Source organism: Oryx dammah, unplaced genomic scaffold, assembly GCF_014754425.2.
Source record: "Oryx dammah isolate SB20612 unplaced genomic scaffold, SCBI_Odam_1.1 HiC_scaffold_12, whole genome shotgun sequence".
Taxonomy (NCBI): domain Eukaryota; kingdom Metazoa; phylum Chordata; class Mammalia; order Artiodactyla; family Bovidae; genus Oryx; species Oryx dammah.
In genome coordinates, this window is record NW_024070196.1 from 70,283,494 (window position 1) to 70,305,507 (window position 22,014).

Below are 22,014 nucleotides of genomic sequence, written 5' to 3' on the forward strand. Positions count from 1 at the left end.
CACACACACACACACACACACACACACACACACACACACACACACACGTGTCTTCTCCACACTCTTGCCACTAGTCACACAGTCTCCGGGAGGGGCCAGTGCCAAGGCCCACCCAGCTCCCACCCACCTCTTACTCACCGCCCAATGTCTGAGCAGGTTTTGGAGTCCGCAGCGACTGCGGCGTGGGCAAAGGCCTGGGGGCCACAGTGGACGCGGTGACGAGAGACGACCACGGCGGGCACGATGATGGCCAGCGCCAGCGCCAGCCCCAGCAGGACCAGGCTGACCGCGGCCCCGCGGCCCTGGGCCATGGCTCTGTGGCCCAGGGGAGAGGGGAGGCAGGTGGGCACGCAGCCGGTGGACAGGGAGGTGCACAGGGAGGCGGGTGGCTGAACGGATGAGGTGAGCAGACGGACTCACGGGTGACAGGACAGGTGGACCACCAGAAGGGGGCCACAGACAGACAAATGGGCGGACAGCCAGACGGTGGGACGGAGGAGGCTCAGACAGACAGAGCCGGATGGGTGGACAGACAGAGGTTTCCAGATGAGCAGTAGGCAGCCAGGTGGACGGTGGATGTGTGGACAGATGGCTGGCTGCGACGCTGCTCCGTCTTCAAGTGTCCAATGCAGAGGCAGAGCTGGCCGCCCGTCGGGACTTCCAGTTTCAGCCTCTGTCTTGGCCCTGGCAGGATGCCAGGCAGCAGGGCGTTTGTGGGGAGTTTTTCCTTCCAGAGAGAAGTCAGCGGCTGCTGTTAACTCTCCTTCTGCCGTTCCCCCCGCTGCCCCTCCCGCCAGCTCGTGTGTGCAAGGACTTGCTGCCGACTTGGCTCCCGGGGGGCGCGGGGGCGCAGGGCTCCCAGGACCCCGTGGCTGATCTCCGGCTCCCAGCGGAGGACAGTAGAGGACCCTTCCTGGGTCAGGCTCAGGGCACAGGGAGCCGGGACAGAGCCCCAACCTGCCCCGTATTCGTGCCTCCCACCCCCCAGCAGCTGCTCACCTCAGCATCTCCAGATCCAGAGGACCCTGGGCTGTGGGGGACACAGGCAGGGTTACTCAGGGTTACCCGAGTTCAAGTCCCAGCTCAGTCAAAGCTGAGGACGGGGGGCTGGGGTGACCAGGAGGGGGCTCAGCTTCCCCGTCTATTCAGGGGAGGCATCTGCGCGGGGGAGTCAGATGGGGCCGGCACCCAGTGCCCACCGGACGGTCCACCCTGGGGCCTGCGGTCCTGGAAATGCCACCAGGCCTCGGGGAGGGAGCTTCTCTTGCACCTGGGTCTCTACCCACCCCTGGGGGCAGTGTGTCCACTTCCCTCTTCCTGAACTGAGTGCGCCTCCTCCCCTGGGGACACCAGCCCGCACTCTGCCCTGTCCAAGCCTCAGGGTGCCCAGCTGGGACAGCAGGTACCCTGAGGTGCCCCCTTGACCAGCTAGCTCATCAGGACACAGAGGGTGCCGGGCCTGGGGGCTGGACTTCCAGCACCCACCACCCCCAAAGTACCCTGGCTTCCTTCCCAGCTGAGCTTTGCTGCCCCCTCGTCTCTTTACCCCTCCAGGCAGAGCAGAGAAACTGAGACAGAGAGAGGGATACGTCCACACAGTCACACAGTCTGCCAGGCCCCATCCTGAGCCCCTGCCAGCCTGAGCCAGAGAGACTCCTGGGGCAGCAGGCCGCCTTGCGGGGTTGGAAGGCCTGCGGACTCCTCTCGCCCCACCCCACCCCTGGGACCCTCAAACAGCAGTGACATTGCTCAACCAGGAAGCAAGAGTGCATTCCTGGGCTGCGGCCAGTCTACCCGCGGGGAGGCCAGGGCAGCAGGCACCGAGGGGGTGGGCCAGGGTCAGGGTGGGACCTCTTCTTCCTCTCCAGGAGGTGAGGGGCAGGAGAAAGATGGGAAGCCAGGACTCCAGGGGGCCCTCAGCCAGGCTCCACAGCGCCAGGGGAACCGGGGGTGCCCTGCCCGCCTGCTGAGGCTCCGGGAGCTCCAGGCCAGCTCCCACCTCCGCGGGAGCAAGGCCTGTCTTCTCCCCTGCAAAGAAGCTGTAGCCTCCTCTGGGGCTAAAACGAGGGCAGAGGAGAGGCATGCCCACCCGAGCAGCTCAGCCTCCATCGCATGCCCCGAGGACCCCAGGGGCGTGCGGTCCAGGGCTCACACCTGGGGGGCAAGGCTCCCAGGACCCCACGGCTGCTCCCGGCTCCTAGCAAAGCCCCGCTTCCCGGAGGGCGCTTTGGAATCACTAGGGTTCCTGCCTCCCTGAGAGCCCAGACTTGGCGCCCCTGGCTGTGTCCCTGCCCTTGGCGGGTGCTCACCGGGCTGTCAAGCTGGGCCCCCCTCTGCCCTGCCCACCTCCCCAGGTGGTTTCCCAGCACCTCGCCTCCCACCTTATAACTGTGTCAAAGATGAGTTAAGAGGCCCGGAGGGCCAGCGGGAGGGGCCACCCCAAGGAGGAGGCTGGGGGCCTGGCATCTCCAGGTGCCCCCCTCCCACCCAGAGCAGCCCTAACCCGGGGCAACTGTCCAAGCCCTGACCCTTGGGGACCTGGGGGCCTGGGGACCTCTTCCAGCTCACTGATCCCGGAGAACCGGGACTGCTTCTTGGGGCGTATCGCAGCTTGGATCTCACTCTGGGTTTCCATTTGGAAAGCACCCCCAGGGCCTGGCCCTGACCAGCATCTTTTTCTCCAGCCTCTTGCCCAACCCCATCTCCCCCAAAGCTCGGTTTCCCCTCAGTGCGTGCCAGACGCGCACCAGCGAGCTGAGGAGGTCTCCCGGTTCCCGGAACCGCGGACAAATTGCCCGGGGCCGCGCGCCCACTGGTGGCCGACACGGGACGTGTCCCGGGGCGGCCCGACCCTGGTGCCGGGACTCGGGGGTGCAGTCCAAGCCCCGCCCGCCCCCCGCTCCCCCCTCCCCCGCCCAGCGCCCGCGCTGCCAAGGTCTCCGAGTTCCGTCTCCATCCTCCCCCCAGGCGGCCCCACCTCACACAGCGCGCTGAGCCCACGGAGTGGAGAGCCGGCGGCAGGACAGCCCAGAGCCCGGCGCCGCCGCATTTATTGCCCTGCTGCGCCGCTCCCAGGGGAAGCCAGCCCCCCAAGTCCCGCCCCCGGCCCCCAGCCCCGGCGGGCCTCTCCTCCCAGGAGCGCTCAGTAGCCCGCGGGCTCCCCGCCTTTCCTGGAGTCCGAGGCGGCCGCCCAGCCGCCGGCTGTGCGCACGACGGCCTGGACCACAGCGATGTAGGTGGACGTCTCCTCGATGGCGTGGTGCCGGGTCTTCAAGGCCGAGACCACCGCCTGCGGGCGGGCGGGAGGGGGCGCGGTCTCAGGGGGTCCCGGGCCACCCGCTGGGCTTCACACACCCCGCGGCCGCGGCTGCCGGCTGAGGGGCCAGGAAGGGCAGGCCGGGGGCCGCGGGGCCGGCTGGGTCTCATCCGCGCGGCTGGCCCGGGCCTCTGTGGACCGGGGGCGAGGAGACCCGGGCGGTGGGCGTGACGGCCAGCTGCCGCGGGCCGCGGGGAGCAGCCACTGCCTGCTCTGCGGTGATGGGAGACGCAGGCCCGGGGCCCCACCGGGGGACAGGTCCCCCTCCCCCGCCCCACTCCACCCCCACCGGGGCTCGGTTCACCTCCCCTGCCCCCCACCGGGACTCGGTCCCCGGCCCCCACCCCACCCCCACCGGGGTACGGTTCCCCCGCCCCGCCCCCTCCGGGACCTGGTTCCCCCTCCCCTGCCCCCCACCGAGGCTCGGTCACCCGCCCCCACCCCCCCCCCACCGGGACTCGCTCCCCCGCCCCGCCCCCTCCGGGACCTGGCTCCCCCGCCCCCACCGCACCTGGTCGATGCCTTTCTCCAGCACGGTGGCGTTGGGCAGCAGCTGATTGTGAAGCCGGGGCTCCTCCACCGCCTGTTTGGCGTCATAGCCGAACCACAGGCTGTTGATGATGGCCTGCGGGGTGTGGGGATGGGGTCAGCGTGGCCCAGTAGGCAAGGGGCTGGGTGCTCAGGCGAGGGGGGGGGTGGGGCTCGTACCAGCGCCGTGGATGTGGTGATCTGGGTGCCCCCGGAGGCGCCCACCACCATGCGGACCTGGCCGTCCTCACCCACAATGATCACCGGGCACATGGAGGAGAGTGGCTGTTTGCCTGCAGCGGTGGGGGGAGGGCGAGGGACACAGAGCCCCGGGTCAGCGGCCGCGGGGACACCGGCCCGCCCCCCGCCCGGGCCCTGCGCCCCGCACCTGGCGCGATGAAGTTTGCTGGCGAGGGGGGCACCCCGAACTGGTTGATGATGTTGGGGGAGCTGAAGTCATCCATCTCATCGTTGAACAGGATCCCGCTGACCCGTGACCGCACCTTGGAACCAAAGCTGCCGACCGGCAGGGTCAGAGGGGGGCCGGCCCGCCCCGTGCCCACCAACACACACTCCCCAGAAAGGCACTCTGCCAACGTGGAGCCCTTCACTTCTGAGACACGCGGGCAGCCCCTGGCCCACCAGGCCGCCCAGCAGCCCTACTAGAGGTTGATGGTGCTGGTGGCCGACACCGCGCTGCCATCCTCCGAGACCACCGACAGGTGGGCGGTGCCCCCGCCGTCGGGCGTGTAGAAGTCAGGCTCGTAGTAGGAGGTCAGGTGAGTGGTGCTGTCGGAGATCCGGGCCCGGAGCTGGGCGGCAAAGAACTCGGAGGTCATGTTGCGGACCACCTGCCGAGACCCCAGAGCTGCCCTGAGGAGGTGAAGGAGGCGAGGAGGGGGCACAGGCTTGTGCGAGCGGTTCTCAGGCTCCAACCACAGCCCTCCTATGTCCGAGTCTCACATGGCCCCCCCGAACCCCCTCTCCCCAGCCTCTGTCTCTGTTGCTGCCCAGCAACTCTGAATGACCGTCTGCCCTCCGAACCCTGACTCTCGCTGCACCCAAGCATTCATGCACTCTTTCACAGAGCTTGTAAGTTGTGTCCAGCGCTGGCGGACCAGCAGGGAACAGACACGCCTGTCCCCACCCTCACAGCAGGGAAGACAAAGGCAGGCAAGGATGTGCTAGAAAGAACAAGTACACGGAGGGGAGGGAGCAAGAGGGATGGAAGGATGAGAGTGGTCAGGGAGGGCTTCTCAGAGGAGGTGATATCTGAAACAAGCCCCCTGACTGGTAATGCAAAGGCCCCGAGGCCAGCTTATGAGTGACACACAGACAGTGAAAGGAGTTAGGGAGAGAGGAGGCTGAAGATGCTGGCAGGGGCTGCTCCCACAGGACCTTGCTGCTGCTGCTGCTGCTAAGTCACTTCAGTTGTGTCTGACTCTTAGCGACCCCATGGACGGCAGCCCACCAGGCTCCCCCGTCCCTAGGATTCTCCAGCAAGAACACTGGAGTGGGTTGCCATTTCCTTCTCCAGTGCATGAAGGTGAAAAGTGAAAGTGAAGTCACTCAGTCATGCCTGACTCTTCGCGACCCCATGGACTGCAGCCCACCAGGCTTCTCTGTCCATGGGATTTTCCAGGCAAGAGTACTGGAGTGGGGTGTCATTGCCTTCTCCCCACAGGTCCTTACAAGCCCTAAAAGACCTTTAAAACCTCCTGCACTTGGGGCAGAGAAATGACCAGCTGACGGGTGTTAACCCTCTGGCCCTGTGTTGGGGGCGGAACACCACCGGGACGGGCCGTGAGCTTCGCCCGGGAGGCGCGTGGTGCAGAAGGGGCGGCTGGGGACAGCGGGAGCCTGACTGGAGATGTGCGCTTGTCGGATCCTGAAGGTCCCGTCCCGGGTGTGTGATGGGCTGCCCCTGACCTGTAGAGTTCACTGGCAAGGCAAGGCCCCGGAGGCCGAGCAGAGGCCGTGGGTTCTTGCAACATCCATGGATTAGTTGACTAATCCCAGGGGAGGACGTTAAGCTCGAATCTACTTCCAAGAGAGCAGCTGGACCAGGGACGGGGACATCCTACAAGCCACCCGCCCTGGGCCTGAAAATCCCCACGACAGCCCGGGGCGGGGTCCGTCGAGGCTAAGAGACTGGAGGCGAGAAGGACGGGGCCCCGGGGCCTCAAGACGCAGGCGGGACCCTCGGGAAAAGGCCGAGCCAGGCGTCCTAACAGGAGAAGAAGCAGGCAGAGCAGAGGGGCCGGAGGCAGGACAGGGAGGAATCGTGGGCACAGCCTTGCACGGGAAGCAGCCGAGGGGAGGAGGCACCGGTTAAGGCGTGGGATGCCGCGGGGCGGGGCGGGGCGGGGCGGGGCGGAGCGGGGCGGAGCGGGGCGGAGGCTCCGGCAGGGCCTGGAGGGGGTGGAGGGGGCAAGGGCTCGCAGGCGGACCGAGTAGGGGATGAGCGCCGTGATGGGGATGGAGGCAGGGTCCAGCCTGGAGCCTGGGTGTGTGGCGGGGGGCACTTGGAGAGCGAGTGTGTTGGGCAGTGGGGATCTGGGAAGCTGGTGTGACTGGGAGCGTGTGTGGCCGGGGCCTCTGCCCGCCTGGATCGAACCTCATCATCAGTCCTGTGGGCTGGGAGGGCCCTCCGCGGTGGGCCCCCCCCCCCCCCCCCCCCCCCCCGACCTCGGCGCTGATGGCTCCAGGGGCTTCCAGGCCAAGGACATGGCTGATGCTGAGGCCCCGAAGCCGGAGGGTGGTGGAGGAGGCGGGCACTAAGGACTGCCCCCAGCACCCCCACTCCCCCAGCGAGAGCGCCCTGGCGCAGAGGCCAGCACTCAGGGTCAGCAGTCACCCCAGCACCCGGTGGCCCCGAGGCCAAAGTTGGCGGTGCAAACAGAGGAATAAAGCAGAGTGGGGCTGAGCCCCCTGCCCCCTTACCTCAGTCACGTTGACAAACTTGGGGTCCCCAAGCAGGGTCCTCTTGGCATAGGCAAAGCGGAAGGCCTCCACGATGCGGTGGTAGGTCAGGCCCTTCTGCTCAGGCGTCTCCACGCTCGCCCGGGAGAAGTTGTACCCTGGTCAGGCAGAGCCGTAGTGACCTCAGCGTCCCGGGTCCCCTTGGCCAGGACAGCGGGGGCCCCGGGAGGCCTCCCTGAGTCGCTCGGCTCACCCTGAGAAGGGGAACAGTTACTGCCCAACGGCAGTGCCTGCTTGGGAGGCGGGGGAAGGAAGCAAAGGTACCCATGTTGGGCAGCACACACCAGCCACAGGGTTACCCAGGCCCCGGGGTGGCGGATGACCGCCCAGATCCACTGGGCGTGCCCCTTGGCCCAGGCCACCCAGCCCGCAGCCCGGGACACGGCTGACCTTTGAGGATGTTGATGATGAGCGCCAGCACGGGCCCGCTGAGCGGGGCACTGGGCACGTAGAGCTGGGCACCCCCAAGGCTGATGCTCAGCGGCTGCTCAACCAGCTCCGCCTGGTAGCTGTTCAGGTCCTCGGCCGTCACGATGCCCCCTGCAGCGGGGGGCCCAGGGATGGGACACACTTCTGGGGGACTGTCAAGAGGGGAGCCCTGTCCACTGCCCCCCCATACCCCCCCAACTGTGCCACCTCCCCAGGGCCAGGCCCGGGCCAGCATCCTCCACCTGCTGTGCCTCTGGCCTCCGGGTCCGACATCTGTCCTCTCGGGGGGCCAGAGGTCCCCCGTCTCCCATCAGCCTCCTCCTCCTCTGACTAGTGGATGGAGGAAGGCCCTTGTTCTCCAGGGAAACTGGCTCCAGACAGATGAAGTGTTTGAAGTATTTATAGGCTAATTTCCGGTGTCAGTGGTAAAGGTCAATAAGCTAATTGTCCTCCTCCCTGACACACACAGCTTAGGGAGGCAGGGGCAGGAAAGAGAGGCAACTGGGACTCCTAAACCCACCAGAACCTGCCCACAAGATCCCTGCGTGCAGCACCCCCACACCCCTCTCCGCAAGCCCACCCTCCTTCCCTGTGATCCTCCTGGAGAATCAAAACCCCTCTCTCCAAGCCTCAGACTGCTCTCTGCCTGCAAAGTCCAACCTCACCTGTGGCTCAGGTGCCACCTCCTCCAGGAAGTCCTCCAGGGTTTGCACCTTCGTGCTTTCCCCAATCCTCACTCCTGCCTACAACTGCATTCCTGCCCACCCCTCAATGACCCCAAGCCTGCAGCCCCGGGCTTCCTGTCCTAGGCTGCAGGAATTCCCTCAGCTTTGACTCAGCCAGGAGCTGTGGATCCATGCTGCAGACACAGTTGTGACCCACTCCCCCTGCCAGGCACTCCCTGAGGGCCCAGCGTCCAGGCAGGGCCCGAGGACCCCAGGCTCAGGGTTCCCGCTGCAGAGCTTCCGGCCGCAGGCCCCTGGTGTCTCCCACTCACCTGTCTCCTGGATGTCCTTGACAATCTGGGCCGTGAGGCTCCCGTTGTAGAAGGCCTGGGCGCCCTCCGAGGCCAGCGTTTCCAAGGTGTCGGCCAGCCGGGGCATGGTCACGCGGTCCCCCTCCCGCAGCACCTTCCCGTCTCGGCAGAACACCTCGCTGGAGCGGCGGGGGGGCGCTCTCATGAGGCAGGGGTGGGGCCGGGCTCAGCCATCCAGCCCTCACCCCCAACAGGAGACCAAAGGACGGGGCCCCCCTGCCCATGGTGTGCAGCCCAGCTGGGTCAGGGCTCTGGTCCCAGGGTGGGCGCCCACGGCGGGGGGCCAGGCGTACCACAGCGCGGGGTGCCGCTCCACTGTCTCCCGCTGCCTCTCCAGGGCTCCCGCCAAGGCTTTCCCCACCGGGAAGCCCTGGCGGGCCAGATCGATGCTGGGCTGGAAGAGGCGCGCCCAGGGCAGCCGCCCGTGCCGCCGGTGTGCCAGCTCGTAGCCGCGGAGCTCGCCCGGAACCGCCACCGACAGCCCGCCTGCGAAAGGAGAGGCACCCGCTGGTGGTCCGCATGTCCCCGAGTGGGACCCAGAGGCTCCGGAAGGAAATGCATGCTTGCGGCTGTGCCTGGTAAAGGGTAAAGAATCCGCCTGCAAGGCAGAAGACCTGAATTCGATCCCTGGATTGGGAAGACCACCCTGGAGAAGAAAATGGCAACCCACTCCAGTATTCTTGCCTGGAGAATCCCATGGACAGAGGAGCCTGGCGGGCTGCGGTCCTCGGGGCCGCACAGAGTCGGACACGGCTGAGCCGCTGACACACTTGGCCTGGCAGGCAGGGATGTGACTCTGCTCGGGGTGTCTGCTGGGGGCACGGGGGGCGTGTGCGGGGGGCCCCGCTGTCCCCCAGGCCGACACGTCTGACTCCACAGCGGCCCCGTGTCTGAAACCCAGGTCCAGGCGCGCAGCTGTGCAGCGAGAGCGTACGGAAGCCGGACCTCACCACCTCTCAGTCTGAGTCTCCTGGGTCACGAGCCCCTTCACCCTGTACGATTCAAGGGTTCCCCTGGAACCCACCAAGGCCCCAGTCACCCGCAACAGCCCCTCCCCTCTCTTCCGCTGTCCCAGAGCCTGCGCCGCACCCTCTCTGGGCCTGTTTCCCCGTCTGACCATGAAGGGTTTTGGCTCCCAGCTCCATCCTTTGAGGAGCCAGGATGCCACTGGAGACACAGCCGCGGACCCCAGCTCCCTGCCAGGCCCCACCGCCCACCGGCGTGCCCTAGGGCCCGGCCCTGACACAGAGAGCCTCAGCACAGCCCCGGCTCGAAGGCGCCTTCCTGCCTTCACCCGAGATGCGGGCCGGGGGAGCGCGTTTCGGCCACTCTCGAGTGGCCTATCCCACCCAGAAGTCGGGCACGAGGTTCCAAGAGCCAGGTTGTTCCATCACCTCCTGGAAGGCCTGCCAGCCAGCACGCGTGCCTCCCCTTCAGCACGTGCGGGCCTGACCTCAGGCCGGTGAGGCCCTGGGCCGCCCTCTCAGCAGGGAGCCGGGCCCCTCTCTCATCTCACCTGGCCCGGGCCCCTCTCCCCGGGTTGCTTCTGTGTCTCCCGGCCCCTCCTCTGTCTGCCCTCCTGCACACCAGGCTGCCCGGCCCAGAGTGTGTGTACACGTGAGGTCGTGTCCGACTCCTAGGATCGCATGGACTGCAGCCCGCTGCCAGGCTTCTCCGTCCATGGGAATCTCCAGGCAAGAACACGGGAGTGGGTTGCCATTTTCTCCTCCAAGGGATCTTCAATCCTGACCCCGGGATTGAACCCAGGTCTCTCGCACCTCCAGCCTTGGCAGGCGGATTCTTTACCGCTGAGCCCCATTACGTGCTGACAGCCCCCAGGCTGAACTCTTGAGGCTGCTCCCTGATGGCCAGATCTGAGGGTCAAAGAGGATGTCTCAAGGGGGACTCATTGGGGGCCTTGCTGGCCTCCATGAGGGCCATCTGTCCTCCCCGGGACCCCTGGATGTGTGCCACAGCAGACCCCTCAGCAGATCCACGGCTCCGCCCTCCAAGTGTGCTGGGCACCAGCCCTCAGCATCCCTGCCCATCGCGGGACTTCCCGACAGGCCACCTGACTGGCAGCCCGAGGGGTCCCGTCGGAAAAGAGCCAGATCCCCCCCCAGTACCCTCCGACGCAGGGAACACCCGTCCCTCCTTCAGACACAAGGCCGGGTCTTCACGATGACCCACCACGAGGTCCAAACTGACCCTGCGTCCTCCTGCTCCCCCCAGACGCCCACCCCCCACCCCAGCCCCAGCCGCCGGGTCTTTGCACCTGGTAAGCCCACGTGCCCTCTCACCCTGCCCGCGTCCGCCCTCCAGGCTGCGCAGTGGTGCTGGGCACACCCGTGCCATCTCCTCTCTGCTCCTCCTGGAGGGTGCCCTTCACATGTTACCTTTGTTTCTACTGGCTGGGGAACAGCCCCAACGCCTGACAAGCCTGAGTCAAACGCGTGAATCTCAAGAATGCAAAATGCCAAGTCTGTAAGATTCTTGCAGCCCCATACCCTGAATGACTTCATCACTACACCTGGTGAGCTTCCCAGCGGGTGAAAATTCACAGACTGTGTCTTGGAGAGAAAGAGAATTCCAAAAGGGCTGCTCCCGGAGACTCTCAGTCCCCCAGGGGCAGAGCCTGCAGGAGGCGGTCAGACCCACAGGGCCTTTAATCTCCATCCCTCCTCCCTCCAGCCTTGTCTTACAGTCCACCGGGGTCCTTGCAGGGCGTCCCCTGGGGCTGAAGGGCAGGTTAGAAAAGAAACTACGCCCTGTAATCTAGACAGCTAACCCCACAGGTGAACAATGAGTGACTTGGATGCTCTTTAAAAACAACAGGTGCGTTCAAAATCAGCTTTCCCACCATCCAGCTGGGTGACTGTGTGTGTGTGTGTGTGTCTGTGTGTGACTGTGTGTGAGTGACTGTGTGGCTGTGTTTGTGTGTGACTGTGTGTGTGTGTGACTGTGTGTGTGTGTGACTGTGTGTGTGTGGCTGTGTGTGTGGCTGTGTGTGTGTGTGGCTGTGTGACTGTGTGTGGGTGACTGTGTGTGACTGTGTGTGGCTGTCTGTGTGACTGTGTGGCTGTGTGTGTGTGTGACTGTGTGACTGTGTGTGTGTTTGTGTGTGACTGTGTGTGTGACTTGTGTGTGACTGTGTGTGTGTGACTGTGTGTGTGTGGGGGGGTGACTGGGTGTGACTGTGTGTGTGACTGTGTGTGTCTGTGTGTGTGTGACTGTGTGTATGTGACTGTGTGTGACTGGGTGTGTGTGACTGTGTGACTGTGTGTGTGTGTGACTGTGTGTGTGTGTGACTGTGTGTGGCTGTGGCTGTGGCTGTGTGTGTGTGTGGCTGTGTGTGTGTGGCTGTGTGTGTGTGTGTGGCTGTGTGTGTGTGGCTGTGTGTGTGTGGCTGTGTGTGTGACTGTGTGTTTGTGTGTGACTGTGTGTGTGTCTGTGTGTGTGTGGCTGTGTGACTGTGTGTGTGTGTGTGTGTGTGGCTGTGTGTGTGTGTGGCTGTGTGTGTATGACTGTGTGTGTGTGTGCGCTCAGTTGTGTCTGACTCTTTGTGACCCCGTGGTCTGTAACCCCCCAGGCCCTTCTGTCCCTGGGATTCTCCAGGCAAGAATACTGGAGTGGGTTGCCATGCCCTTCTCCAGGGGGTCTTCCCGACCCAGGGATTGAACCTGGGTCTCCCGCACTGCGGGCAGACTCTTCACCACTGAGCCACCTGGGAGCTGTGTGTGGCCTCGGTCAGCCTACGTGGCCTCTCTGGCTGGACCTCCGCGTCCCCAGCTATACGATGGGAACCCGCACAGAGCTCCCCAGCCAAGTGTGCAGGGAGGGCTCAAGGGGCTCGCCGTGGGTGCAAAGGCCTGAGCAGGGCGCTGGCCTGACCCATACGCGCTGCTGCAACAGGGGTCGTTCCGCTTCTCTAGCTCCCTGTGGCCCAGGAGGGGCCTGAGCAGAAACTCCCTTCGCTCTGTGATAATGGCCTTGATCCTCCATGGTGGGGGTGCTGTGGGCCCCGGGAAGGGATGGGAGGGCCACCCCCAGCCGCAGACAGCTCGTCCTGGCCCCGCATCCGCCCCGAGCCCGCTCTCACCTTCCTCCGACTGCTCCGAGCTGTTGAACATGCTGGCGGAGGCCAGCCGCGGGGCCACCTCGCGGGCGTTGATGACCTCAGCCTTACCTGGAAGGACCGGGCGGGTGGGCGGGCTGCACGGCCCCCGACCCCTCCCCGCCCCTGGAGCCCATCCCATAGGGCACTCACGCGTGGTGCTGTTGTAGATGGTGAGGAACAGGCCGCCCCCGATGCCCATGCTGTGGGCATTCAGGAGGCCCATGCACAGCAGGGCCGCGATGGCCGCGTCCACCGCCGAGCCACCGTCTAGCAGCGCGTCCCTGCCGGCAGCATGGGCGGGGGTGAGCAGCTCGGAGGGGCCACCCCGCCCCAGGGTGGACCAAGAGGAGCCCACAGGTTTTATTTTTTAACGCAAAAAATTTGCCGTATTTGAAAACCAACAGGCTTTTCACGCCGACAGATGAACATGGCTTTGATAATTGGAAAAGAATGAAAACTTGTTGCTTTTTTTTTTTTATTAATAACATCTTTTTCCCGTGTGAGACCTGACTTTTGTATATGTGAGTTGTGGGCCTACAAAGAGCGTTAAACAGCAGAGTTTTTCTGAAGAGGCAGACAGCCTTGAACTGAGAAAGGGGTCCAGCCGGTCACTGAGAGACCCCCACACCCTGCCCTCGGCTCCAGGTTCCCCTTCTCCTCTGACCGGAGGCTGCCGGGGAGGTCCACGGACGGGAGGGGCAGCCCTGTGTGCTCGAACATGGCTCGCCCAGGCAGCCTGATGACCAGGGCCAGCGGGGCTGGGGACTGAGCCCCAGAGGGGCGAGGGTGATGCCCCAGGGCACTGACGGGGCGGTCCCCTGGGCGCGGGGCCCCACTCACCTGCCAATCTCTGAGCAGCGCTTGGCGTCCGCAGCCACGGCGGCCCTGGGGTACACATGGCTGTGTGGCTTGGGGGCCCCGGGCAGCCAGATGCAGAGCCCAATGATGAGGAGGACCAAGACCACGGCTGCCAAAGCCAGCAGCATGGACCGCTTCTTCATGTTCTGCAGGCGCGAGGTGCAGGGGTGACAGGTCAGGGGACCGGCCTGCCCACCAGGGGACTTGGCCCCCAGGCCACGGCACACAGTCCGGCCTCAGAAGGACGTGCCAGGCCTCCTTCCTGTCTTTGCTTGGGCCACGCCCTCAGCAGCTCCTGACCCATCTCTGCCCCCTAAATCCTCCTGCTCAGCCTCGGGACCCCCTCTGGCAGGGACCCTTTCTGGGAGGGGAGCCCCCCCGGACCTGCCTGGCCCCTTATGGTGGTTGAGCCCTCACGGTGGCCTTCAGGTCACCCTAGGAGGGACAGGCCTGGCCTGACTCCTTCCCGACACTGTTCTCGGGGCCCCAGGTGACCGGCCGCAGAGCGTGGGGCCCAGCTTCCGGTGCGCTCAAAGCCAGAGGGGGGCACCCATGTCTCCCGACCGCTGCGGGGCCGGAGCCTACCTTCCTCAGCGGGTGGGCGGCCCGAGCCTCCCAGGAAGGGGGCCACAGAGACGGTGTGGGCTGGACCGGCTGCAGAAATAGCTGGGGCCTCCTTCACGCTCCGTGAGAGCCCGTGACTACAGAACCTGCTCCAGGGAGACTTCCAGAGCACGCAGCCTGCTTGTCCTCCTGTAAACGGAGAGGGTGTCTCTGAAGCTCGGGGAGCTCTGTGAGGAGTCTCTGTGTCTCCAAGAGGAAGCTGTCAGCCGCTTCCACACTGGTGTGAATTCCACCCCCAGGGCCTTTCTCCCAGGCAGGGTGTGTGTGTGTGTGTGTGTGTGTGTGTGTGTGTGTGTGTGTGTCTGTGTGCGTCTGTGTGTCTCCCAGGCATGGGGTGGGGGTGTGTGTGTCTGTGTGTCAGTCACAGGGAGCTGGCATGTGACCAACGGGTGAGGGCCACTGGGCTCCGGGGCCAGCCTGCCCCTTCTCACCTGCGTGCGGTCTTGGGAAAGTCACTGGCTGTCTGTCCAGTGCAATGAGAGATGAAGTGGGTTGGAAAGTGTGAACGTGTAAGTTGCCCAGCCGTGTCTGACTCTCTGCGACCCCACAGACTGCAGCCCGCCAGGCTCCTCTGTCCATGGGTTTCTCCAGGCAAGGATGCTTTGGAGCGGGTTGCCATTTTCCTCCTCCAGGAGGTCTTCCGCACCCAGGGGTGAGCCCCGCGCTCCTGCACCGCAGGCAGATTCTGTGCCCTTGAGCCAGGTGTCAAGCGTTAGCTAAGTACCAGGTTCGCTGGGGGGATGCCGGAGGCCTGTGGGCAGGAGGGGAGCCGGTCATCCTCGCCTCACCCTGACACCGTGGGCTTCTCTGGAGACTTCCTGCCAGGCTGGACAGGGACAGCCTTTAACCATGGGGTCCCAGTGGCAAGGACGGCAGGTGAGGGCTGTGTGACCCAACGGGTCAGAGGGGGAAGGCCCCCTCTCCCAAACTCAGTTCCCCCACGAAGGGCGATGTTCTGCGGGAAAACCCCAGGCTGGGACTCCTCTGCTTCACCCCTTGCCTACTCAGAGGGACCCGCTCTGGGATGGTTCCGTGGCCTCCGCCCTCCACCCTCCGCTGGGCCGGAGAGCCCTCAGGGCATGTCCTGGGCCCCAGGCCTGTTCATGCTGGGCACCCCGAGGGCATGCTGGGCATTTCTCCTGGGCTTGGGGCCCTCAGCTGAGACCCTGGTCGTACCCTGCACCCTCTCCCCACCCAGGCCCCGGGCAGAAGCCAGCCAAGGCCCCCTGGGGTCCGCGCTCTGGCCTCCCCTCTGCCCAGCTTTCCGCCAAGGGCCCGGGGGGCTCCCCAGAGGGCCAGGGGGTACCCTCGAGGCTCAGCCTTCCGGGGCATGGGGAAGCGGTGGGCCGCAGTGACCAGCGCCTTCTCCCTGGGCGGGAGGCCTGGCCCAGCCCCCACAGGAAGCCCGGAGGAAGACACCCCGCTGAGGGACTGGCTTTGGTCTCCCATCCCCGCCCCCACATTTTTGGACTGGCCAAAACCACATCCAAGCCCCGCCCCCGCCCCCAGGCTGGCTCTCACCCAAATCCGTGTCAGGAGGGGAAACTGAGGCCAGAGAAGGGGTGCTGGGCCTCCAGCAGTGGCCGGGCTCCTCCTGACCCTGGTCGGCTTACCCGAGGCCTAGGGGACCACGGGGGCCGCACAATACCCCCACTGCTTCCCAAAAGATGGCAGCGGGCTGGGGCACTGGCCGGGGAGGAAGAGGCCGACTTGTCTGCCTGGGAAAGTCCCTCCAGGCACAGGCTGGGCCCCTCACCCCAAGAGCCGCCCAGAGCCACGCCCGCAGGCCCTGCAGAGCTCCTCAGGGGGCCCAGAGCTGGGCTGGGGGCTGGGGGCTGGGAGCTGGGGTGGGTCCTGCTCCGCGCCTCTGCAGGCCAAGGCCACCCGTGACCAGGTGGGGTCCCCCAGGAGGAGCAGAGGGGCTGAGGAACCCTCACCTAGTCTCGAGGAGGGCACAGGGGGCCAGAGGCCCGCCCGGGGGCGTGGAGTCCTATCCCAAGGCCACAGCCCCGGAGCCCAGAATGAAGGTCATCTCTGGGACGGACTGAGCCCCACTGGGACCATTGTTGAAAGCCTCCCTGACCCTTACCAGCCAGCTTCCTGACCCCCAGTGATGCAAAAATGCCCACCTGGTTCTCACCCTATAGCGCCCTAACCAATCACCTAATGCCACCCTTCCTGCAGGAATTTTCTTTGTCTCAAGGCTATAAAAATTTTCTACTCACCCATGGAAAGCATTGGTTCTCAGTGGGCTGTCAGGAGATCAGACGCCCCTCCCCCCACCAGGATACAGCATCAGAGACTCAGTCTCTCACCCGAAACTCCAAGATAAGAACAGCAGGACAAGTAAGGGAGGAGGCTGGACCCTGCATGGATCGCAGAGTTCTTGTCCCTGACCACACAGGCACAGAAAAGGCTCCTTGGAGGCCGACGGGGAGTCATGTCAAGGGAAGCTCTACCCACAGCCCTTTGCAGTAGAATCCCTTTTGGCTAGGAGACACACGTGCACACACACGGCAGGGGCCTGAGAAGCACCAAACACGTGAAGCAGGCAAATCACAAGGACTGGCTAGAGGGGAACAGGAAGAAATGCCCCATAAAGTGGTCTGAACTGCCATGTGGGCGTGACCCAGGGTCTCTCCCTCCGAGTCCGCTGTGTGTCTGTCCACACGCACTGTGCTCTCTGCCTAGTAACCGCTCTCCTTGCTTCACTGCTTTCCGTCTTGGTGGAAATTCTTTCCAGCAAAGCTGAAGGGCCAGCGCTCTTGTCGCTGACCACTGGCCTAGCGGCTGGGATCCGGTGGTCTCAGCACTGCGAATGGGCCCAGCTCTGCTTGGGAACCCAGGTCCTGCTCCACGCCGCTGCAGGCCAAGGCCACCGTGATCAGGCCTGCTGTGCTCTGGGCACTCTCACTACGGCAGTGCAGGAGACCCGAGTTCAACCCCTGGCTCGGGAAGATCCCCTGGAGGAAGGCATGGCAACCCACACCAGCGTTCTGGCCTGGAGAATCCCCATGGACAGAGGAGCCTGGCAGGCTACAGTCCATGGGGTCACAAAGAGTTGCAACTAACATTTTCACTATCTCTGCTGTTTATTCTCAAAAAACTCACTCCTTTCTGAAATACTCTGTATCTGGAAATGCTTTCCCAAGCCACGCTCAGACTGCCATGACAGGGGGCACTTTGAATCCCCGCGGAGAGTGGGCAAAGACAGCACGTGGCAGGGAGGGCAGCCAGAGGCTGTGTCTGGTCTGGTCCCAACCTGTCACGGCAGCCCGGGGACTCCGCCCATCACCAGGCGGCTAAAGTTCAGGCAGCCCTGGGAGGGCCCTGGAGGTGGCAGGTGCTGTCAGCGGTGACCCCTGGGTGGTGGCAGCAGGTGAGGGGTGTGGCCCCAACGGGGAAGGAGCGGAGCTTGACAGAGGCAAGGCAATCCTTGTCCCAGAGGATGGTGTCTGTGAGCCTCTCCGCGAGCCCCAGGGTGGGTCTCCCACCGGCCTGCCCTGTCCTGGCTCAGAGTGTCTGAACGCCAGGCCCAGAGATGGTTCCTGAGGCCGTGCAGCAGGGCCGGGGTGGCACCACCTCCCTCCTGCTTCACGCCTAGAAGCTTCCACCATCTGTCCAATAATGGTAGCGCCCCAGGCCCGAGGAACCAGCTGCCCAACCTGGAAAGGCAGGGTCCAGAGAGGGCCAGAGTAGGTCCAAGGCCACACAGACCAGCAGGGCACACACCTGGCCGCCCCGTACCTGCCCCAAGGGGCTGTGTGTCCCGGACACAGGGAGTGGAGTCGGGAGCAGCTCCAGATTCACCCCAGGGGAACTTGGACGTTGCCCCACCTCCCCTTGGCCTTCGTCTGCCAAGGGCAAGGATCAGCCGCTTCCCAAGTCAGGCCTTCCTCTCCTGGTGCCCTCTGTATCTAGGCTGCCCCGAAGCCTCCAGCCCCACACCTGCACTATCTAATCTGCAAAAAGCCCACAAGGCCACACCAGCTGATGGAAGAAGACTCAGAGGCCGAGCAGACACTGCTGCCCCCGGAGCCTCACAGCCGAAACACACCACTGCGCTTGGGCGGGCTCCACGTGGGACTGTGAGCTCTCCACTCCCGCGAGCTCCCCGCCCCCGCGAGCTCCCCACTCCCGCGAGCTCTCCACTCCCGTGAGCTCTCCACCACGACCCCAGGCTGGGGCTGCCCCGTGAGCTCTCCACCACGACCATAGGCTGGGGGTGCCCCGTGAGCTCTCCACCACGACCACAGGCTGGGGGTGCCCCGACTGCTCTTTCCCTGGATGTCATCCTGTCCCCTGCAGACCAGGATGACTGAGAAGATGGGACGAGGCAGGACCCAGGGACTGAGGCTCAAGACCCGTCCCCAAGGGCTGGACGCCGGCCAGCAACACCGGAGCACTTGGTCCTCCCTGAGCGGCTGCATGACCAGACCATTGGCAGGGAGCCTTCTGTAGTGGGAAGCCACAGGGCTCTGCCCCACCTGCCTGAGCTTGCTCAGTGGTTTCCTTCCTGCCTGGAGTGGCAGGGAGGTCAGAAAAAGGCCTGAATGGACAGAGGAGGACCCAGACCCTACAGGTGACCCCAGCAGGAAGACCCCGGGCTGGGACCGGCTTGAGGGCCTGCCACGGGGCCCAGGAGAAGCCGAGCAGCGGCTGCAGGTTCTCAGGGAGGACGAGTGTGACAGCGTCCCACAGGCCGAGTCAACAGAGGCAAGACGTTCAGAACAATAAAGCCTGTCCTCCCACGTAGAGTGTGTCACACTCCGTCCCGGATGGCCTCCCACCTCCACTCCAGGGGGGTCCGGGGGCAGGGGGTCTGGGCTGGAGGTCCCCGCCAGACCCTAGGGCTCCTGTGCTAGGCACAGAAGGCGGTGAGCCCCCTGCCCCCAGGGGTATGCAAGTCTCACGCACCCAGAGATCCTGAGTCTGCCATGCACCACCTGCTCCCAATGAATGCACGTGCGCGCACACACACACATGTGCACACACACACTTACGCCCATGAGGAATCTGGGCTGAGCGAGCAGGTTCCAGGACACGCAGTGAGAGCGTGAAGAGATGAGGCGTGCCGACAGCCTGGGGTTTCTCTGCTAATCCTCCCGCCCGAATCAGAGGGGTGAAACTGGGCAGAGCCCCAGAGCCGTTCAGAGGCCGGCCGGAAGCCGAGGCTCAGGCAGGGGTGACTCGGGCCCGCAGGCACGTGGACGGGCAGGTAGGCACCCCGGCGCCCCACTTACCACCTGGCGGGCAGTGAAGAGCCGCGTCCCCCGGGTCCAAGAGCACAGCCCTGGGCAGGAAGCTCGGCACCACACCTGGACCGGAGCTGGGGTCCGTGCCCTGTGCTGCCCACCCTGGTGGAACAGGGTCAAGAATTAGAAACAGTCTCTTCCTGAGACCCGATGACCCCACTCTCGGCCGGAAGCCTGTCCAAGCAGCTGTCGGAGCCTGTGAGGACCACAAGGGGGTGGGCGCCCCCTGGGGCTGCGCAGTCACCCCCCTGCACCGCCAGCCTGCCCCTCCGCCCCCCAGAGCCCAAGCGGGGCAGATGTGGTCTGACGGCATGGCACCCAGCCCCCAGCGCCGCCCGCCTCTACTCCAGACCCCCCCAGCAACCTCCCCACGAGCCCAGACTGCCCCACCCTTCCAGGCCTCAGTTTCTCCACGCTGGGCCCCCCTCCCTCTCAATCCGAGAAGCCCACTTCCCCGGCCTCCTCCACCCACCCCACACCCGTGGCCAGGTCAGCTGGGAAGCCTGGTCAGCTGGCCTCAGACCACTCACCAGACAACAAAAAAGGCTCCCAGGCCAGGCCCAGTCAGGCCAAGGGCCTCAGGCTCTGCCCCTCACTCGACCTCCCTGCGCAACCTGGCCGCACCAGCCCCGCCCCCATCACCCTGAAGGGCTGCCCACTCCCATTACACAGGTGCATAAACCGAGGCTGAGAGAGGAGGAGCGACCTGTTCGGAGCACAGCCGGGACAGAACAGAGCTGGGCTGGGACTCAGCGCTCCAGATGCCCCCGGAAAGGCCCCAGGTCTGGGCTGCCCTCTCCCATGCCCCCCGGCAGCTCAGAGAGGGTGAGCAGCGGCCTCGGGGTCACACAGCACCGGGGCACAGCCAGACCCCCCTTCCCTGCCCCAGCTCACCTGGCTGCAAGGCTGGTCCTCTGTCCGCTCCAGCACTAGGCACGGAGCTCAGTCCCGTGCCGGCTCCTCCCCTCCTCCCCCTGCCCCCTCCCCCCACCGCCGCGGGCCGGAGTGGGGGAGGCTTTAAAGGCACAGGCACTCTTCCAGGTAGGGGGAGGAGCGGCCCGGGTCCTGCCCCACGGGGCCGTGTGACTCGGACAGTGGCCAGCCTCTTCCAGCCCGGTGGGTCCCCAGCCCAGGCTAAAAGGACCTGAGTTCTGAGGGCCTCTGGGGAGCTGAATGAGGCCGGGCTTCGGGCAGGGGCAGGTCAGGCAACGGGTCTCTCCTGGCCCCTTAGGATATCCGGGGGGCGGCCCCCACTTCTGGCCATGGGATGCCCTCTCGCCCAGCCCCAGGACTGCAGGCGTCCACAGGCTGTCACTCGAAGGGCCCTGGTCACGGGCACAGAAGGCAGTTACATGACCTGGGGAGTCTATCCTCAGCCCCCCAACTTTCTGGGGTCGCAAGCAGGCAGGCTGATGGACGATGGGGCGGTCTGCTCACGCCCCTGCCCAACGGGATGGGGTGGGGTGCTTGCCCCCACAAGGCTGGCATGTGCAAGCCTGCCCGAACCTCTGAGGCCCACACGCTGCCTGCAGTCTGCAGGTATGCACCATCATTCATTCGTCCCCTCGCTCTCCCCTCTAACCCATGCCGTTTCTTCTCTCCAGGAGCCCCCAGCTGGACCCAAGATGGGGTAGTACAGTCAGCTGTGGAGGGAGAGCCCAGGACCCTGAGGGAGGCCCCACGCTGTCACGCGGGGAGGTGTCTAGCACCACTGGGATTGGGCTGGGGAGGCCAGCCTGGCGGAGGGGCCATTGGAGCCCCGAGGCCAGGCCCTGGGGGGGCATCTCTGGAGCAGAGAGGGCACAAGAAAGACCTTTGACCTTCCTGACCCTTCCAGAGCCGTGAGGCATCAGATCTGGAACAGGAAGGTGCTGAGCTCAGACCTTGAAGGCCAGGCCAGGGCGTCTGGACTTTGAGAGCCCGGGGAAGCTGGTGAATGTGTCACTGGGCTGGTAACCCATTAACCCTGGCTCACTCATTAAAGGGCTTCCCCGATAGCTCAGCTGGTAAAGAAAGAATCCACCTGCGATGGGGGAGACCTGGGTTTGATCCTGGGGTTGGAAAGATCCCCTGGAGAAGGGAAAGGCTCCCCGCTTTTCTGCTTTTCTCTCCATCTGGAGAACTCCATGGACTGTGTAGGCCACGACTCAGTGACTTTCAGCTTCACTCATTAAGACCCTGGTGGGCGACCACGAATCCCGCAGCTACCCCAGGAGCCGGGCAGAGGGCGGGGCTGAGAGCTGGGCTCTCTGTCCTTGCTCCCAGAGCAGCTGCCTAGGTCTGGCCAGCCTCCAGCCAGGGGCAGCTGCCCAGGCAGCCTCGGGCCCTGCCCCACCCTCCCGGAGCCTCTCATCTGCTAAAGATCCCGGAGAGCCTGCGGGGCCTGGCCAGACAGGAGACTCAGGCCCTGGGAGCAGGGGCGGGGGCGGCACCCGGTCCATCCCAACAGCGCCCTGGGAGGGCGGCGAGCAGGGCGCTCCCGGCCCAGGAAACTGCAGCCTAAGAGGAAAAGGGACTTGCCCAAAGCTACCTGGCAGGGCAGCAACCCAGGAAACAGGGCCCTGAAAACACTGCCTTCCCCCTGGGGCGCCCCACCCACCCCCGGCTGTCAGGCCCTGGGGAGTGGCTGGGCCTGAACCCCCCGAAGGGCCGGATGATCCTGTGCCCCAGGTGGGCCCCACCCGGCAGAGACACAGCTTCCTGGGAGTTCCTGGCGGCCCAGTGGTCAGGACCCCGGGCTTTCATGGTTGGGGTTCAACCCCCGGCCAGGGAGCTGAGATCCCGCAAGGAGGGTGAAGTGGCCAGAAAGAAAACGAAAAAGGAGAAACAGCATCCCGTAACGACATCCCAGCGAGAGAGACAGGTGGGG

The 22,014-nt window shown here is 65.1% G+C and overlaps 2 protein-coding genes across 2 annotated transcripts in view; both read right to left on the reverse strand.

Annotated features, from left to right (window-relative positions):
* Positions 1-2,317, reverse strand: part of GGT5 (gamma-glutamyltransferase 5) — a 12,731-nt gene extending 10,414 nt beyond the window's left edge. Inside the window, exon 1 of the mRNA XM_040251189.1 lies at positions 139-2,317. Coding sequence (XP_040107123.1) covers positions 139-311 — 173 coding nt within the window. The 5' untranslated portion in view covers positions 312-2,317. The remainder of the gene's footprint in view (positions 1-138) is intronic.
* A 679-nt stretch (positions 2,318-2,996) lies between these two features.
* On the reverse strand, positions 2,997-21,382 carry GGT1 (gamma-glutamyltransferase 1). Its single transcript, XM_040251190.1, has 15 exons — positions 20,040-21,382; positions 19,134-19,247; positions 13,852-14,019; positions 13,249-13,412; positions 12,559-12,689; positions 12,391-12,477; positions 8,585-8,777; positions 8,253-8,410; positions 7,217-7,366; positions 6,788-6,924; positions 4,508-4,695; positions 4,233-4,360; positions 4,025-4,137; positions 3,828-3,941; positions 2,997-3,289 (listed from the first exon to the last, which is right to left on the reverse strand). Exons 4-15 carry the CDS (start codon positions 13,407-13,409, stop codon positions 3,143-3,145), a joined length of 1,707 nt encoding a protein of 568 aa, XP_040107124.1. The 5' UTR covers positions 13,410-13,412; positions 13,852-14,019; positions 19,134-19,247; positions 20,040-21,382; the 3' UTR covers positions 2,997-3,142.
* Positions 21,383-22,014: the final 632 nt, after the last annotated feature.

Coding starts and splice junctions, on each gene's coding strand:
- GGT1 (XM_040251190.1), bottom strand. CDS start 13,409: ATGAAGAAGCGGTCCATGCTGCTGGCTTTGGCAGCCGTGGTCTTGGTC. Junction 12,478..12,558: donor CATCTACAACAGCACCACGC/GTGAGTGCCCTA, acceptor CGGTCCTTCCAG/GTAAGGCTGAGGTCATCAAC. Junction 3,290..3,827: donor TGGAGAAAGGCATCGACCAG/GTGCGGTGGGGG, acceptor GCCCGCCCGCAG/GCGGTGGTCTCGGCCTTGAA.